The sequence below is a fragment of the Symphodus melops genome (assembly GCF_947650265.1).
Source record: "Symphodus melops genome assembly, chromosome: 6".
Classification (NCBI taxonomy): Eukaryota; Metazoa; Chordata; class Actinopteri; order Labriformes; family Labridae; genus Symphodus; species Symphodus melops.
The window spans coordinates 22,789,091-22,808,214 of NC_136696.1; the positions used below are offsets into that span (position 1 = coordinate 22,789,091).

At 40.5% G+C, this 19,124-nt stretch overlaps 1 protein-coding gene across 1 annotated transcript in view; it reads right to left on the reverse strand.

Moving 5' to 3' along the window:
* Positions 1 to 17,887, reverse strand: part of pparab (peroxisome proliferator-activated receptor alpha b) — a 31,852-nt gene extending 13,965 nt beyond the window's left edge. The window contains exons 1-2 of the mRNA XM_079345793.1: positions 17,547 to 17,887; positions 1,238 to 1,489 (exon numbers count right to left, since the gene is read on the reverse strand). Of these exons, the coding sequence (XP_079201919.1) occupies positions 1,238 to 1,445 (208 nt within the window). The 5' untranslated portion in view covers positions 1,446 to 1,489; positions 17,547 to 17,887. The remainder of the gene's footprint in view (positions 1 to 1,237; positions 1,490 to 17,546) is intronic.
* Between the last annotated feature and the right edge of the window lie 1,237 nt (positions 17,888 to 19,124).

The window sequence follows — 19,124 nt, forward strand, 5'->3', positions numbered from 1 at the left end:
CGCCAGTATTACCAATACATTTTTCGTACATTTCAATTAGAACATCTTCTGCCTCCATTAACACATTGGTATGTTCTCTTCTCCCTCTGGGAAAGAAATAGTGGAATAGTTTCATCACAACAACTCTTAATTCAGAGGTATCAACATGCCGCCTGTGGTGTGCATCCTGTCACTATCATAACAGCGTTGGAGTAGTATTACTGCTCTTCCTCCTGGACGACTGGTCATAGGACTGGACAAAGATTGCCAAAAAGTTTTAATGTCACCTTGGGGTAACATGGTTTATAGAGCAGGCTCGGTACACAAATAGCAAAGATGAAATGGTACAACACTTCGGCTCTAAGTCAAGGCACATGAGTTGGTTGAGAGATGCCAGAAAAGGGATAAGCAGCATTTGGCAGCCAACCTGGTGTTCCTGCCTGGTGTTAGAAACATGTATCAGGAAAAACACATCTGTTGATCTTCTGTGCCTGCTTGTCACTGGTAACACCCCCATACAAAATAAATCCTAAACAACCCCTTACTGCATTTTCCATGACATCATCAAATGTTTCTTTAATGCCTCTTCCCCACACTTCCTACTCTTTTCCTCTTTCCTACCTTGCTTCTCACTTGGATAATCTATTCTTTCATTATATCTCAATCTTTCTACACTTTTCCAGTATCTTCACTTGTTGCATATTTGGAAGTAATCATATATTTTCCCAAATGTCCATGTGACTTTGATTCAAGAGGAAACACAACAGCAAAATAAATGTTTCCTGAGCGGTGGTGCATGGTGGCTAAGGAATGTGTGAATTCCTCAATGGATATGGGGCGAAGAGAGGGGCTGTACAAGGAGGTGAAATGAGGCAGTGCAGAAAATGAGAGGAAGGAGGACTAAATTAAGTGGAATTATGAAAGAAATTGGCATGAAATGGGTGGACAATTTATCAAGACAATGTACATTTGAGGAACAAGGGATGAAAAAGTGGAACAATGTGTGTAAAAAAGATGCATCAAAGAATTGAAGAACATCTTTGTTGTAGATCTACTGTAAAGTGTGTGTACTCTCGAAACAGTAAAATAAAACACATTAGAGATTAAGGGGTTAAACTGAGGGACTACAACAAGAATGGCAAGAGACATAGTTTACAGGGACTCTTTGAATCAGAAAATGACTGATTCCTTACATATATAATAATATATAATACATGTTCTAAAAGGAAATCCTTATGAGTCAAGTGATAATGTTCACCTAGTACAGTGGAACCTTCAGAACCATTGCTGGACGACTGGTATTCGGGGACATCGTAGGAACTGAGGCCGTCGTTGTCTATGGACTGCGAGATGTCCTGGAACTCCTCAATGCCACCCATGAATTCGTCACCGACGCACAGGGGGCTGTCCAGCACCGAGTCCTCCAGGGGCGAGGGGGGATGGTAGTGGCTCTCCATGTCGACCATTGTGGTGGCAGAGGAGCGGGCTGCCGGCACTCTCACACATCAGACTGGAGATAGAGGACATAGGGAGGGTCGAAGGGGGAAAAAGACAATGAGGTCAGAGATGTAACATGGGAGTACATACACAATGACAGAGAGGAAAACAGGATTTATAACTCAGTCTTAATGGCTAGAAGCTAAGAGATAGCATTTATGCTCACGGTGCTGTGAGATACAGATACAGCACTGATGTATGCTGTATACTTAAAGAAGCTTGCTAGCCCAGCTGAACGCTGACTTTGTTCCTCATCCTAGTTCTTTATCCTTTTAACATTTTCCACCAAGAGATACAGGTGTGTACGCTATTAACATTGGAGTATCTTTATAAACTATCTTTAAAACACTTGCCCAATGAGAAACTTGAAACTCAGGTTCAAGTGTTCACAATTTTAATTCTGAAAAATTGTAATGCATCTAAAAGTTTTTACCACATGCCATTTTGTCTACTCGGTCATCGGGATGCACCTTCTTGGAACCAAGAATATTTGGTTTAATCAGTTTTACTGGCCATATCATGTAGTACATGTTCAGATATTCTAAAAGACAAAAACAATCGTCAGGCAGCACATTTTTGGACAATCCAACCAATTCAGACATTTCAGTATGGGGCAAAACTGTATTCCAAACAATAAACCAACATTGGCATCATAAACCAATGTATTTAATCATTTAATTAACTTTTTGTCAAAGCCATGAAATAGATGTGGATATATTTTACAAGTTTGTCGGTCAACACTTGGAGAAGAAGCTTCATCTCTGAGTGCCAATCCAACCAGTAGGTCTTCAAATTATACCATGAACATTAAACTAACATTTACATCAATAAAGCCACGTTGCTAGCATGGGGAAGATAACATCATAACATCAACACGACCGGGTAATAAGTCATAATCTTTCAGAGCACATGATTCAACAAAGCACCGGCCAGAACATTTAGGCCTATTGAGTAGTGCTGCTGAAACATTTAGCCATCAGCCAACAGGTGCTATGGTGGATTAGCAGCCAGCAAAGTTGGAAGTATCTTGTGACACAACAGAAGCCCCTCTGCACTAGTCTCTTCAAATACAGCAACGTTATCCTCACAAAACCTCACAGTGGTCCCGAAAGAGCAGAACCGAAGACATGAAGAAGAAAAGCGAGGCCCATAGACATGCGTACGGTTATATGTAGGTCACCAGACTGGTTTATGTAATGAATGGAGGTCTGGAAGAGACATGAACGAGGGTTTAGAACAGAGATTTTGTTGAATTTCACAGGGGGGACTGGGAGCCATGAGGTATCCATGAGAGTACACCAAGAAGTAGTCTTGTTGGCTTGGGCCTTATATTACATATTAGAACATCATGCATGATTATGTAAACTAGGTCAATCTCCAGTAAGCCCTTTCCCATCAGGCCCCACTAAGAACATCTAACGAGGGGGAGGTCATTGGGGGGCAGTGGGCGGTGGGGGCCTGTTGGACAACAAGACAGCAGCTGCCCCTTGTTTCACAGCTATTCCATCCATTTATTTACAGCCACCTGAAGTTTAACCTTAAGCCCCAAACTGTGTAATGTACTGTGGGCTGTGTAGTAAGACACATTGACTGCATGCTCACACAAGTTATGCTCCCTGTGCTCCTTTTCAGTCTATTTAAAAGACTGATGGAAATGAATGGCATTCCTCCACCACAGCCAAAGCATAGATCACCTGCATACAATTTCACCTTGAGTGCAATCAAAATGAATATGATTCCATTTGTAAAAGTGACAAAATAGCTCCTTTATTGAAGATCTGTGGGAAAGTCCAGTGTACTGTGATAATCAACATGACCAAAAGCAGATTATTAGTGATACTAAAACATAAAATTGCAACAATAGTAAGATCTTGGTCAAAGTCTACCTATGTGGTATAACGTGTATTAGCAATAAGTTCTCCTTTAAATTTGCAGAGCACATTGTCAAAGCTCTGTTCTTGAACTGTCTTTCAAAGACAGGTAACAGAACCAGGAATGCACAAACTGCCTACAAAGCAGTTTGTGAGTGTGCTAGTCTTATCCTATTTAATACTATTGTTTATAAGTTTACAGAAATGAACTCATCTTTATTGGTCCAAAACAGAGGCCTGCACAGGGATTATCACTTTTCTACCAACATGATTTTATTAAGCTATTGTAGACATGCTTTATGTTGGGTAATGTTTGTGTGTTGTGATAAACTATGTGACGATGTAAATCGTGTTGTCACATTGTAAACTGCGGACCCTAGGAAGAATAGCCTCTAAGAAGCTAACGGGGATCGAGATGAACAAACAAACAATTGTTTCATGTCAGTAACAATGAACTTGTTGCAGCTATTTCCCCTTTGAAAACAGACAACCCAGCAACAACAGGAGTATTTTGCCTTCAAAGAATGTCAAATTATTCAGAGCAAGAACAATATCAGAATCTTACAATGGCAAATCCAAACAGTGAAATTAACTGAGATGTGTGCAAGCTGTTATTATTATTTTCCAGGGGCACAATTAGTTTAACCATACAGAGTTAGTTGTAAAGGGCAAGTTAAACTATAAATGAAGGTTGTTTATAATTTGTCCATTATTTTTGATGGTTTTGGGCAAAATAAAAACTTCAGATTTTCTTTGCATTTCCATTATTCATTGTTTTTTTTTTGTCTGTTTAGCACACATTATTGCTTACTTAAAGGGATACTTCACCCATTTAGATGAAGCTGTGTATCATTAGAAACATGGTAGTAGTGTTGAATTGTCGTGAATCCAACCCTCATTTTTGTTTTTCTTTGCTTGAAAGTTTTCTTCATGTGATGCAAAAAGCGTCATATTGCATCACATAAAGAAACTTCACGACCATTCAACACTACCACCATGTTTCTAGTGATATAAAGCTTCATGAAAATGGGTGAAGTATCCCTTTAAGCTTTGAAAATCCATGACTTGTTTTGCACATCATGGCACATGTAGGTTATAAATAGGACAGTTGAAAGTTCAAAGCCAATGTGTAAGAAACTTTTTGAGTGCAATCAAACAATCAATTAAGTGAAATTTCTACAACAGTTTTCTGGTTAAATACAATTCAAGTCACTAATTCATCATCAAAACTTAACTGAATCTATAACTAATTTCCTTCAAGATTCCCACCCATTAAACACTCTGCCCCACATGAAAGAACCCTGCCATGTGAGGGGGCTGAATTACTGAGCTACTTACTCTACGATATACTTGTAATTCTGAATGGAGGCAGTGTTAGCTCTACGAGGATAAAACAAACCTCTTTAGCATTCAGCAGCTAGCTCCTGACCCTCAGGTCTTCCTTTAGAGGACATCCTGTTTCATACACTCACTTCACTCAGCACCGTCTCATTATAATACTGCTTCAGGCGGGGAAATAAAGAAGACTCTGGGCTACAGCTTGACTAACATATTTACTGTCTATTCAAATAAAACCCATTGACCTGGGAAAGTTATTGTCTAATGGTAAGATAAGAAAAAAATCTGGTTTTATAGATTATAAAAATATGTTTTCCAATGACATCAGTTGCACTTCCTTACTTGTACTCAAATACACAGTCCAGATAAATGACAATGTAAAGTGGACGAAATATATCAGAGTTGTCTCAACACACATGACAGATGTCCCATTCCACACATGACTTTCTATTTAAAATAAACATACATGACACACGTCCTCTTCTGCACTCATGACCCCCAACACCCAGAACAGCATGGAGTGATGGCCCAAGCTAACCTCTGTTGCCACCAACATACAGCATGAGAATATAAACACACAGAGCCGCTTAGCTGCAGACGTCTTGTGGATTGAGACAGAGAAAAAGAGAGACACGAGGGGGTGGAAAGGAATGTCAGCTAAGCTACATTACAGAGTCTTTATCAGCGGAGTGTGAGACAAAGTTAGCAAGTGGGGCAAAGAGAGAGAAAGAAAACAGGGGTTCCTACGGCAACAGCAAGCTTTTGTCCCGTAGGTCAAGACCCCTCATGTGCTCACTCAACCAAGCCTGCTGAGGGCACCGCACACCGAGAGGGATGATGAGCAAGGTCATATGTGTTTGTGTGGATGAGGGTTGGGGTCTAAATAGGGAGGAGGGAGGGAAGGGGTGATGTTTCAAAAGCCGGTTCACTTAGACCCCACTGAGGTCGCCATGACGATGCCATGGCAATGCCGACACAAGGATCACACACACTTTGAAATTCACATAGGAAGGCGGGCATGAGAAGAATTCCGAATTTTATCAAAATCAATGAATCTCATCATAGGTTCAAGTTTCAGTCCGATTCAATGAAAACAGGGCCGGATGCAGAAACATAAATAATCCATACAGTCCAATGGATTGCTGCACAGTCACTCAGCATGCTCACCCAGCCCCCCATGTAATGCTCATCCATCGAAGTCAAGACCCACATTAAACAGACAGGCCATGAAGCAGCTCATAAGCCTGAACCAAGGCAGATGAACACACTCTGAACGTGACCCAGGCGTGAAGATGGCCTCATGCTCTCACAACAGGAAAGCAGACGTGAAGTTAGTTCACTCCGTCCAAGATCCTCAGGAGTATTGCCCACAAATCATCTGCACTGTTGAACAGACAGTCTTGGCGAGAAAATCTACCACTCAGGAAATAGTGACGCCTTACCTGATCTTGTGGTATCGCTACATCCAGACATAAGTACAAAGTCTTAGGGCTCTAATCACAGTCAATGGCAATTCTAGAGACTGGTGGGGCCCTAGGCGTAAATCAAATGGGGAGCCTTCAAGCCAGCGTTCATCACAACTTTGTCTGACAGTATCCCGATGCTTGCTCTTTTTTTTTTTTTCCTTTCTATTTCTCTTCATGTTTCTTTGCGTACTTTCATTGACACACCTGGGTTATCGCAGCAATAATGCATGCAACGCTTAGCTGGGCAACAAGAGTGAGTGCTGTTAGGTGGGGCCCCCTTAAGGAGGTTTCCCACTGTCATTGCAAAATTTGCATATTTTGAACCACTCTTTTGGTTTAAGCTAACTTGGCCGATACAGAGAACTCCTCCCATCCTAATGGGACTCAAAGAGTATGAAAATTATTTGAAATGTGTTATGGTCTTATGATAATGACCCGAAAACCAGTAAATTTTTGTGGGCTGAATAAATTATGGTATGTGCATCAGTAAAAGGACAACTCTTCCATTACTATTTCAATGCCATGATGTTTAATAAATGAAAAATATTAACTTTCCACTTGTCGGATCAATGGCCTATAGCAGCGACAGGTGGCTTGTAGTAAAATAGAAAACTGTCAACAAATTGGCAACATTTTGCAATGCATAATCCCATGAAAATAGACGTATGTATGGATGCAGGCATTCAGATGGTTACCACTGGTGTTGACATACATAGTTGGTAGTATAGGCTAATGACTTAAATGAAATATATTTATTCTGTTAAAACACTTGCACAATTAATTAAACACTACAACTAATTCAAAAAGCGTTTCAATATATTATGGTTGAAGTGAACAAACTGCAAAGCGTGTGTGAAAACCCAGATAAAGCTGGCATCAGACCAGGACATTAGAGGTGTGTATGGGCTTGTCTCACCAAGGTGTGGAAATAAAAGACTGTAGTAATTCCGAGTAATGTCCAGGACATATGACTGGCGATAACATGAAACATAAGGCAATGATCTGTTCACATACTTTTAGGTGTTCTGTAAGAATACATCAAACACCAGTACTCAAAGACTGCTTAAACATATGAGTTACTGATTATCAAAAAATCTACACAAAACTCCCTACCTTCCTCATCCAACGACTTGAAGGCTTCTTAGCAACTTTGGACATGAGATACAGCTCTCTCCGAGAGTTTGCATGGACATTCAGTGTGTGTGTGTGTGTGTGTGTGTGTGTGTGTGTGTGAGATAGTGTAAAAGACAGACTACAGGTTAATGTTTAATCCACTCAACCTGTGGTCTGAGTGCTGACAGACCTGTAAGATGAAGGGCCCCCAGAGGCATAACGGTGGTCTTATAATATGGGCCGATGGGGCTGTCCCGCCAGCTCAGCCTGTCCATTTGTCTGAAGAGTTCACTCTAAGCTCAGGCTGGACCGTGCCCGCAGTGTAAACACTTGAGTGAATCCTTATCACACAGGGTTGATATGGTGGCCGGCGCCCTCTTATCGTTATGGAGATTGAGCAAAGTTCAGGCCGGGGAAGTGATTGACGTTGGACTTTAGCTCTTGTCTGCGACAGACGAGCCATACGACAGCCAACAGTTCAATCATTCTGTTATCAAGTCACTTACCTGTAATTTAAAGGTCAATGACACCGCAATGTACCGCACATAAGACATTTTTTATGAAAATAATCTCTTCCCGAGCTACTGCAAAATTTGATCTCTATTAATTAAGTATCTTATTAGGTTTTTCCAATGGACATACAGTTCAATGCACCTCGTAATCCTTTATTTGGTACTGACCGAAACAATGAAGATTTGATGTAATCGTTAAAACAATGGGGGAAATATCTACTTACACCAATGAGAAAACTTTGAAGATTTGAGGTTCTGCAACACGGCATAAGGGAACAAGCTCCATCACATTAATATCATGAGATCTTCATCAAAAGTTTGCTCATGGAATTTCTATTTTAGGGATATTGGGGGAATTGTTTAATTCATTCTTACTGGCTTAGTTTGTTGCTGCCGTGATGTTGCTTTTTTTCAGCACTAGGCGTTGTGCAGTGTCTTTAGCGATACACTGATTGCCACGGCATTGTTGTTTAGAAAATAATAAAATAAAAAGTCACTATTGGCTATAGGTGAGACCTTGAATTGGATTTGTTTCCTCATTTCACATGGATCTTTTAGGAGCAGATTTTACCATTGCATCATCAAAAAAATTAACTGCTTCTCCTTTTTAAGGTGCTGGTTACGCATACATCCAGTATATCCTCTGTAAATGTCTTCCTGAGTCATGACTGTCTACAATGCGTGAGAAGCAGGAGTCACGTCAACTGTACGTAATGTTGTCGGAGCTGTGTTTACATAACCGACACAACGGCCTTGTGTATAAAGCTGTTAAGTCAAGGACTACAGAAAAGAATAAGTCTACTCTGCTTATCTGAATGTCACGCAAGAGTCTTTAGATCACGGTCATTCTGTGTCATCTTTTGTGCAATGTGACGCTATGAGTGTGCTAACATCAGCTAACTAACTTTCAGCCACAACACAACAATGCAGACCACAGGGAATTATAGCTCAAGCAAAGGACGATTTTGTCCGCGGCTTGCACTTAATGCTTCATTATGGTGCGTTCTTCATTACTCCATAACTTTATGACTGAGGGATTGGAGGTGTCCTACTGGAGGAAAATGGCTGGAGAATAGTGTAGAAGTCATGAAACGGTTATTTTGTTTTTGTTTAAAGTTGGTGCTCAAGGGCGACACCTACTAGCTCAGAAGCTCGCACATTCTTCCTATAACCTAACACAGCCTCCAATCATTCATTCATTCAATGTTATCTGCATTTTCTGGATCAAAACTCTGCCAGATGCCATCCGTAAACTCTGCTCATTTACATCCTGGTAGTAGAGCTCTATGGCAGTTAAGTAGAAACCATTAACCAGAAGCACTTCCTGAGCTAGTGTCAGACAGCTGTTTTATACTGTAGCTGACAGACAACATTTAAATGGCACTTCAGGACTAAATTAATACTGGATGCTGACTAATATTGTTGGGTAAATCTTTAATATGACAAAACAGCTCATTGTCAGGAAAGAAAAAAGTTATTTTGAACCACCATTTTTTTTTACTCAAGTCAGCCCCTTTCACAACATTCGATTTTTCGCTTCATCTGGTCCAAGCATGAAGGCAACTTTCTGGTTTCTCAATTATTTCAAAATATACAAAAAGGCTTTGACTGAAGATGAGCTCTTGCTTTTGGCTGTCTGCATATAAAGTAAATCCAACCATTGCTGCATTGAGCTGAGAAATAAAACAGTAACTTACATAAATCCCAGTGGACTCTGACCTCGGCTTTGACAGCGTGTTCACTGTCAAAATAATAATTAAATGTTCAAACACACTCACAAGACAAAGCCAATGCAATGTGACCATAAAACAGAGCAAAGGTGCAATGTGACAGAGTATCACGTTACCTCAGAGGTCTGTGGTGACCTGGCCATTTACTTTGCTCATTTACAACACCTTGTTACACTGTGGACAGTGTGCATAATTCATGTGTGTTTGTGTGTAGTTTGGAGCCAAAACAAGCATGCAAAAGTTACAATGACACACTAAAGCTTGATTACAGATAGATACATTGACTTGAGAGTTTTGATGTCATGCTATAAATTCCCCGTTTACTTTTAGTTTGTTGATCTTGATAAAGATTTAAACATGCTGGCATTATCTTTTCAGAAATCTATACCCTTTAGTCTGTTTAGTGCAACCAGCTTTAAATATCTCCAAATGTTCTCCTACACAGCTGAAAGTCATGAGATTATATTTCTCATCTTTACAAGGCTTATACATGAAACATCTTGTAGCATGAGTAGTGGATAAATGTTAAATTCTATTAACCTGACAATTACTAAGGGGGGTAAAATGTTTCCATGTGGAACTATTGAGTAATTGCATCTGATTGCATGGGGTATCTTTTTTGGCACAGCAGAATGAATAAAAAGGAAAAACTGTGCACAGACCAAGTGAAGATGATTTATCCTTCTTGTAGTTACAGATAACACGAGAGCCTAGATTTCAGCATGAGCTGGAGAGCATCACATCATGAGAAACCAAACAGCTGCTGAGTAGCCTCGCTCTGCAGTTCAACAATATCTTAGCTACTAGCGATGAGGACTGTTAATCTTCGTGGATTTGGAGGAGAATTGAGATGAATAGATGTACTGATCAGAAATTAAATGATACTTAAGAATTGGATTAGAAAAATGTTGGCATGAGTATAATGTTAATGATGTATTAGAAGTAAATTAGAGCTTGTATCAGGAAGTTTAACAGGTCTTATTGTTATATTGACTTCATGTTGCTCCACCAGTCAACTGTATTGACTCAAGTTTCTCGTCAAATCCTACATTTTCTTAGAAAAAAAAGGTTAAATTGAGTGCTGCACTGGGACAAAAAGAAAAGTGGAGGAATCAGGTGCTCTTCAAGAACAAGAGATAAAGTCAAACAGCTTTAAAAAAAAACGTCTGTCCTCATTACAAACAAAGTTCATTATGAGGAAAAGCAGTCTTAAGTGAACATCCGAGGCATTTTCAAGCGATTTAAAAATCTTTTATTAAACAGGGATGTTTCTATGCTTCTTGAGAGATTCTTCGTCACGACCTACAGTTTCTTTTTCTTGACAATACATTTAAACAAATCGTGCTCACGTTTTATTAAATAGTCATTTTACGGACACGACCTTGAACACATCATAATGTAACCTTCCATCACCTCGTTGAATCAGCTGTCTCGTTTTCATCCTGCTGATTTCAATACAGAGTTCAACCTATTTGAACTTTTTTCTTTAATTCACAGAACGGCCACAAAGTTTATACGCTCTTTGTCCCATAGAGCAGATTTAGGTTTGAACATTGTGTCCATACGTGCTAGACACATTCATATTTAGGAAGCAGCCACTGTTCACATTTTAAATCTCAACGTCAGCACAATGTAGGCCAGGCAAGTGCCAAAGAGAAGGGAATGTACAAGTGACTCAATGCTGCTCCACCAGTTGTTCTGTCCCCTGAGCTTCTGCCAAGACATCATACCTTTACCCCCCCGTCCCCACCACATGGACTCCAGGACAGCAGACAACTTTGTGCCTCTCCCCCAGTGAACTTTGACGAACCACCTTGAGCGCAGTGCTGCCAAGAAATGTAGACCCTGCGGCCTGATTTAGGAGGATGGTACATGCGCTCCAACAAAGATGATCATGCTATTAGTCTTGTGCCAGGTTATGTAGGAAGCAATCTGGAAGAAATAAAATATCCCAGGCTGAAATGAAAAGTTTAATCAATGATCATCAATTGCGAAGCAAGGATGCAAGACTTTTTAAAGTAATATTTTAAATGTAATATCTTTGGGTTTTGAACACAGTGATCTTGAAAAAAAAAAAAGGTGTTTTATGAAGAAGTGATATTTAAACTACACTTTATTGATCCTGAGGGAAACACTCATTTCTGTTATTCTAAAGTACACAATCTAAACAATAAGCAACCAATAATCAGTGGTGAAAAAAAATCTTTAGTTGCTTTATATATAAAGCAACTAAAGATTTTTTTTCAGTATATATACTGTATATAAAGAAACATCAGGAAGGGAAGTGTTCATAATACTGCTGACGGTTACCACAGTCTTTGGCCCAAACTATATTTGCAATGAGGCGTGCGTAATATATTTCCAATAGCTGTTGTCCGGGGGGTTTCTGCATTTTCAAAACACAATAGAGTGAGCTGTGCCAGACTACAGAAATCACCCCCAAAAAACCTGGGATGAGGACAACATGAAGCTGGGAGCATTTCTCTCTGCTCAGACAGCTGTGTATATCTTGTTACAATTTCCAACTTGACACTGGTGTCCTGAGTTCCCCCTTTCTGGCTGCCAAACCAGCATACATGTTTGTGGGGAGGCACACTGCATACAGACCTGCAGACAGAGCAAAGCTAATTTGCTACTATAGAGGGGTCGCTGAGCATGACAGAAAAAACAAACAGATGTACTTCTGGTTTTCATATAAGCACGAAGCAAGCAGGAGCGGCAGTCAGTCTTAACGTAATGGTATTGCTTTCTGAAGACTGACTCATTCATTTCATATGCACAGACGCTGGACCATCACCTCATAAAATAGAACCAATATCAAAAACACCCAGCTACATGGCTGGCACACATGCCTGTGGTTATATTCTAAATATAGTTCCTGAAGAGCACTGTCAGATGGATCTTTTAAAACTCTTTGCCCTGCTTCAACCTTTAGCACTGACATTTGTAGAGCTGTACCCCAAAAGTCAAAGATCTGAATCATTAACAGAGAAGACCCCCTCCTAAATCAGAGGTTTCAGGAGTCTTGATAAATCGTCTGTACATGCACCACTGTACACTGAGAAATATCAAGCATACAGCACAGCAGGCCTGTGAAGTTTACAAATGCATTTAGGTGCAGAAATATTCCCTCGAGTTCTGATCCTCTCCAAAACTAAACAGACCTTGTGATTTAAACAGGTAAAGAACATACAAAAATGAGCTTAGATGAGCTGTCGCCAACATCCTCGTCTGTCTTTTTGAGCTCAGGACAACCTTCAGTGATGCATCATTTACAAAGTTTTCTCAAGAGCTGAATCATCCGCAAAAGGTGTCCTCTCCAAAACCAACGGACTAAAAAAAAAAAAATAGGGACGTCATGATTGAAGCAGACGCTCCTTCAAAACCTGTGACCGTGTGATGCTCTTCAGTGGAGCTACAGCACTTGGCGGAAGCTAATAACTTTAGCTGAATTGAATTATTCAGTTAAAAAGGTGTGTCCTATGAGTAAAACATGAGGCACACGAGTGCTGAAATAGGGGTTAAATAGTAATGAATTGCAAGAACAGCTTCCTATGGAGCGGCCAAATTGGAAAAGGTTGACGAGCTGGGTCCAGCCATGTCTTTGGTTTAGTTGATATTGTTGTCAGTTTCCAATAGAGTTACATTGCTCAGTTACAAAAATAAGCACTGGATGAAATCATGTATAGAGCTTGATTGTTGTGCTGCTACGTAATAAAGTTGTATAATGAAGTTAATCCGATGACGATTTTCTGTCTGAGCTGGTGAGTGGAGCTGAAAGAGAGTGGGCTTCGTCACTAATGGAATTACAGTGTGATAGTATCAGACCAGGACTAGGTCACTGATGAGGATTTCTACAGGCGTTGGCTCATGTGGATGTGCATCAGACCTAATGAACAAACAGGGATTTAAGGTTGTTTTTTTACTTATTTAAGATGAACAGATCAATAACATTAGGAGAGATGAAGAGGTTTGAAAAGGAGGAAAGTCGTTTTTCTCCACGACGTCGGTCAAGTCGTCCCATCAAGTCCCCTCGCGGTTTAACACACAGGCTCCGCTTATACTGCATCCCTCCTCGATCATTAGCATAGACAATCTCCTCACCAGAGCTGCTTACGGTAAGTCTGGCTGGAGCGCCTCAATCCTATTCAACCCAGAAGGACTTTACCGTACGAAAGGCTCTGACGGGAACTGACTCAAGGACAAACCTGGTCGACAAAGGACACACTTTACACAACAAGCAGACAAACACAACCGACGCAAAGAGGGAGAACGACCACGCTTAGAATGAGAACAGCACTGTGTGGGTGTGTCTGTACAGGTGAGCAACAAGGCTGTGAAATCTGATCTGGGAAGTCTATTTTAGACAACATATCTAATAGGCAGAGAGCTTATCAATATTATTTAAAAAAAACACGGGCGCAGTTAGTGCACACGGCCCATGTACGGAGGCTAGTCCTCCAGAACGGGAGGCCCCGGGTTCGAATCAGACCAGCGGCTCCACACTCTCTCTTTCCATGATTTCTGACTCTATACACTGTCCCGTCTCTACAATAAAGGCAAAAAAGCCAAAAAATGTGTCTTTATAAAACAACATGAATACACAGTTTGTTAGTCGTGTATGAAGGTTGTTTTTAAACTGTGGAAAGTTACAACTCGGTCGTTTTATCTTCCCTCATCATGACTTCAGGTAAGTATGTCTTTGACAACTCTACCTGCTGTCATTGCAGCATAAGTTAAGCCAAGTACAACTCTTCCGCTGGAGCCATCCAAGGAGCCCCGCAGTGCCAATTAAATCGCCTCAACATTGTGAATGGGGAGTTGGTGTCATGTGAACACTATTCTGATCTGAATGCCGCCTAAAAGCTTCCACTGAGTTAAAGCAAGTCTCAAACCCTGTAGTCACACCTTTCTGATGACTGCATTTTTGTCACTTTCCTGTTATTAATAAGTACAACACCCAGTTTCTTCAAGGAGAGACAGCCTCCAGGCCAATCCACTTATTCCTAATTAAAGTGTCTTAACGCTTTCCTTGCTGAATTGTAAAAAAAAAAAAAAAAAAAAAAAAAGCCATCTGAAATGACTATAAACACCTTTACTGTTAAAGATGAGCTTGGTGTGTATTAGTTTATTTCAAGCACTGTAGCTTAAAGTCTTCAGCATGAGATCCACTTCGTGTTTCTTTTGGGGTTGACCTGACAGATGAGACATTCCAGAGGTGCCCTTGACCCTGAAGAGTCGATAACAGCATGATACCACTAAAGCCTGCCAGTGACTCTTCTGAAACATATTTCCCAGACACAACTTTAGTTTGTGGATGTTTGGATGAAATGAAGGGATCTGCCTCGCACAAGCACTTCAAACTGCACATTTTCTTCATGCGCCGTCGTCAACGATGCAGCAACCTGAGAAATAGGTCAGTGGCTCCATGTACAGTACGATTCACCCCCTAACCGCTCCAGACGCCGACAAAACGATCGCATCTCAAGACTGAGCAGAACCTGAAAGTCCTGTTTGAGAAGCAGAGTGGGGAAAACTCTGCCTTTCACTCTGTTCTTGCCTCAGCCTACGTCTGTCTGTCACTCAAACTCTGAATGCAGCCTGGCACTCACTGATTACTGGTCTCAGGTTCCTGCAGAAAACAAAACAAAACTGTCATGAGCGCAGCAGCACAGTTGGACAGAAACTACCTCAAGGGGGAAAAAACAACGGCGGTGCGAGTTCCTTTAAGGCGAATTTAAAAAAGCACAAACATTTCGGTTCAGACGGTTTGTTTCGGGAGACATTTTTCATGCTTGGTGCATGACAGATAAGGGTATCTTAAAAACAGTGTGTCCCTGTGATTACAAGAGTGACGGTTCAAAGCACTGACAGACAAACCACACCTTTATATTACATACCATCTGCTGTTTTAACATACAAAATATGCATGGAGTTTGTGTTTGCATGGAATTAAAAAAAAAAAAAATCAGTGGAGAAGTAATGGAGTAAAAGACTTCTTGGAAATCCACAAGCAAAGTTTTAAATGTGCTTGTTTACATCTTTAAGTAATTTTAGCAATGAACCCCACCCACTTGGAACGCAACACTAAGTTAAGCGAAGTGATTTGTGATTATTATTTGCTCAGGGTTAGTTGTATAGACTTTCATAGTAACTCTTGGCACAGTTTTGGTCTATGCAGAGTTTTATTTTTCAGACTTCAGTCAAATAAAAAGACACTGCCACTTCGAGGCTGCATCAAACATCATTGGAATATTAACGGCCGCAGAAAAGAACATCTTTATTCGGATCACCTTCATTCAAAGTGTCAATTTGAGGGAAATTATCAACAAAGAGCAAAACCTCCTGAGTCACCTTGTCAATCATAACTAATTCTCAGCGTGCAAATAAATATGTGAGAAAAACTGTCAATCACCACATAACAGACAGAAGTCATCGAGCCGTCTTGTCTCTTCTGATATGCTTTGCACACTCTGTTCTTCTTATTGGCAGAGCCCTCTGAGAAAAGCTTTTGGGAGCTTTGCCTAACACACTCTGCAAAAGCATCACACTGTTCTTGCTTGTTATTTATATACAGATTTTTCGGGCTAATGATTTATGGCAACCGATGCCTTGGGAAACATGCCAATAACTGAGATTTCATTTTACACAGTGGCTGATGCCGATACTGATGCTGGACTCTTGAACATTCCACTAATGACATTAAAATATACATACTTTTGAATTAGGCTAAGTAAATCGATGTTTGAGGATTTTTTTGAGTTACAACAAAAGTTAACATTTACGAGTCACCATTAAGAAGTTCAACTTAAGAAACCCTTTGAGTATCAGAGTGCTGAGGATCATTGAACAAATGAGCATGGGACAGTTGTAGTGAACAACATTAAGAAAGAGAGAGGCTACATTCCAATGCTATATTGTTTCGCCATATGAAACTGGTACAGCAGGATTGGGGTCAAATTTCAGCTTCATAGAGCAAGAAATGAGTGCTGCAAGGTGGCTTTAAGTCTGAAGAATCTGTGGTTAAGCTGCAGAATGTCATATTTAAGTAACCACATGTTTACCTTGATGAACTCAACCCCATGTCAACCGGATACCAGTACTCAGGTCAAATCTGAAGCTCAGTCATAGATCACAAGAACAATACAATTTTAAAAAGTTGAGAAGCATAAACAGATGAATAATATTTACATGGCAGAGCTTTTAAGACTAATGTCAGCAATAAACGCACAAGGACAGAAGAAGAAGAAGTGAGATGCCTCAGGGTTATTTCAGCACTTACTTCACGGCACCTGCAGCTGCACATTGACCACAGCTTGAACCAGTCACGTAGTCCATCGAAACACTTCACACAAAACATGTCTGCTGCAGCAAAGAGATGACAAGAAGATCTTGAACTTCTTACTATAGCCTACATACAGCTCCTTTGTGAATGCTATACACAATCAGTAGGCCCAAATGCAGATGTTGTGCAGGTGGTTCTAGCAAAAGCAGCATTGTTTCGTTCATCAAAATCTGATTGAAACAATTTGCATGGACTGTTGACGTTTGTTGTCCTCACTTCATCACACAGCGTTGGCTGTGTTATTGTCCTTCATCGATGCATGGCACAGGCCGTCATAACAAACACTAGCCTAATAAATCAAACTACACCTTATTAATGAGATCTATTAGAGAACTTGATCGTACAGGCTTGTCTATAAATAACATTTGAGTAATAGGGTGTACCATGAATAGCCTATTTGTTGCAGATTGAGGAGAAATCTCCACTTCAACTGCGCAGGCGTGCGAAGTGAAATCAAACGAGCCTGCCTAGATAACAATGGTTGTATAAGTACAAAAAGAATAATGATAATAAACTGAGCAGGTTGCATGTTAAAGAAACAAAAAAAAAGAGACTACTTCTAACACTTGAGATCATGCGCTGTTTGTAGGCTGCAGCCGTCTCATGCAGCAAACAACATTCCCACACAGAGGATCTCGAAGCTGCAGCAGTAGGGTCTCTTTCTGAAATAAAAGGCACAAATGGAAGATATCTACCTTGGAATAGACAGCTCAGTCCGGTGCCTCCATATCCTCGGAAATCACGCTGAGTTGAGAGAAGCCCAGTGAAAGACCTAGATATGAACGAGGAGGGGGAAAAAAAAAAAACAGTCCCCGACCCCCGACCACGTCCCTGTTTGTTTCCTAACAGCGCTGCCGCTGTCAAAAATCCCCCACCATGTCCATACAAAGCAGAGCCGTGGAGCGCACACCCGCAGGAAGTGACGTCATGACGGACAGCTGACGGAGGGAAAGTGCACACCCCCCCCCTGACACACCTATAGTTTCGGCGAATAGGAAGAGTGCAGCCGTTGTTTCCTTGAGGAGGACGCCCCCTAACAACCGTGGTGACAGCGAAGTCCACGCGCGCTCAAACACGAAACAGAGAGCTGCAGACGTACTGAGCAAACAGAGAAACAAACGCTGTCGAAATGATACGTGATGTCAATGTGATAATCAGTTACAAGGATGCCGAACTGAAGGAATACAAGCTGTGCATACCCTGCTGTCTCTGTCCTCACACGACCCTCCTCCGCTCATCCGAGTGCTTCCCTCTCTCTTCCCTCTTAATTCAATGCAATCTTATTCCATCCAATGGAGCTTTGAGAGGACAAAGTACAACATCTTCCCAATGCAACCCCCCCCCCTGAAATACATTTGTTAATGAATGTAGCAGGTTAACTTCTTGTAAATTTCGTAAACTGCTGCAAATCAGAAAATAAAGGACAATTCTTAAAAAAATAAGAGTGGCATATATTAAGTATGACTACAGAATCCAAACTTTCATTCACGTTCATGTAGGTTTTCTTCCACTATATTTAACCCATAAGTGAATCTGTGAGAGTTTGTCTTTAGGAAGAAGTAGAAGAAGGAAGATGTATTTTGGGTAAACATTAATTTGTAGCTAGTTAATATTTTTCCTAGAAATCAATCTCGTGTGCATAACAAATCAAAAAGAATAAAAAGAAGACATATGTCATTAATGCCAGAGGGGAAATACAGTTTTTCAACTGTTTTCAAATATGCTAACACATAAGGCAGGATAACTCACACACAACACACACACACACTCACACACACACACACACACACACACACACACACACACACATGGTCAAGCTGTTTGGTTCCATAAAGAAAGATTCTTCTCTTTATTAAAACCCATCAAGAGCTAATTGATATTGTTATCACCTCTTACTTTTATCCATCTCATTAATAACAAATTACAATTTCAGACCATTGCAAAGTTTAAATTATCAGTGATACATAAGATATATCCCACGGCTCTGACAGGCCCATTTCTAATATAAGCTCAACCATGGCTTATCCGTACTGGTAGTGATGTCACAACGTCATGTTAGTACATTTTAAACTAAGATCTAAGGAACCTGGAAAGACTTCCCCTTCAGGAAAGGAATAAAATGCAAATAGACTTGTTATGTCAGTTTCGGCACAAAAATCATATTGTACTGTAGAGCACAAAATCTGCAAATGAAGAAACAAGCGAAACATGTTTGAACACTTAAGAGCTGCGGCAGTCTGTAAAAAATCTTTTTCTAAATCACAAACTTTCCC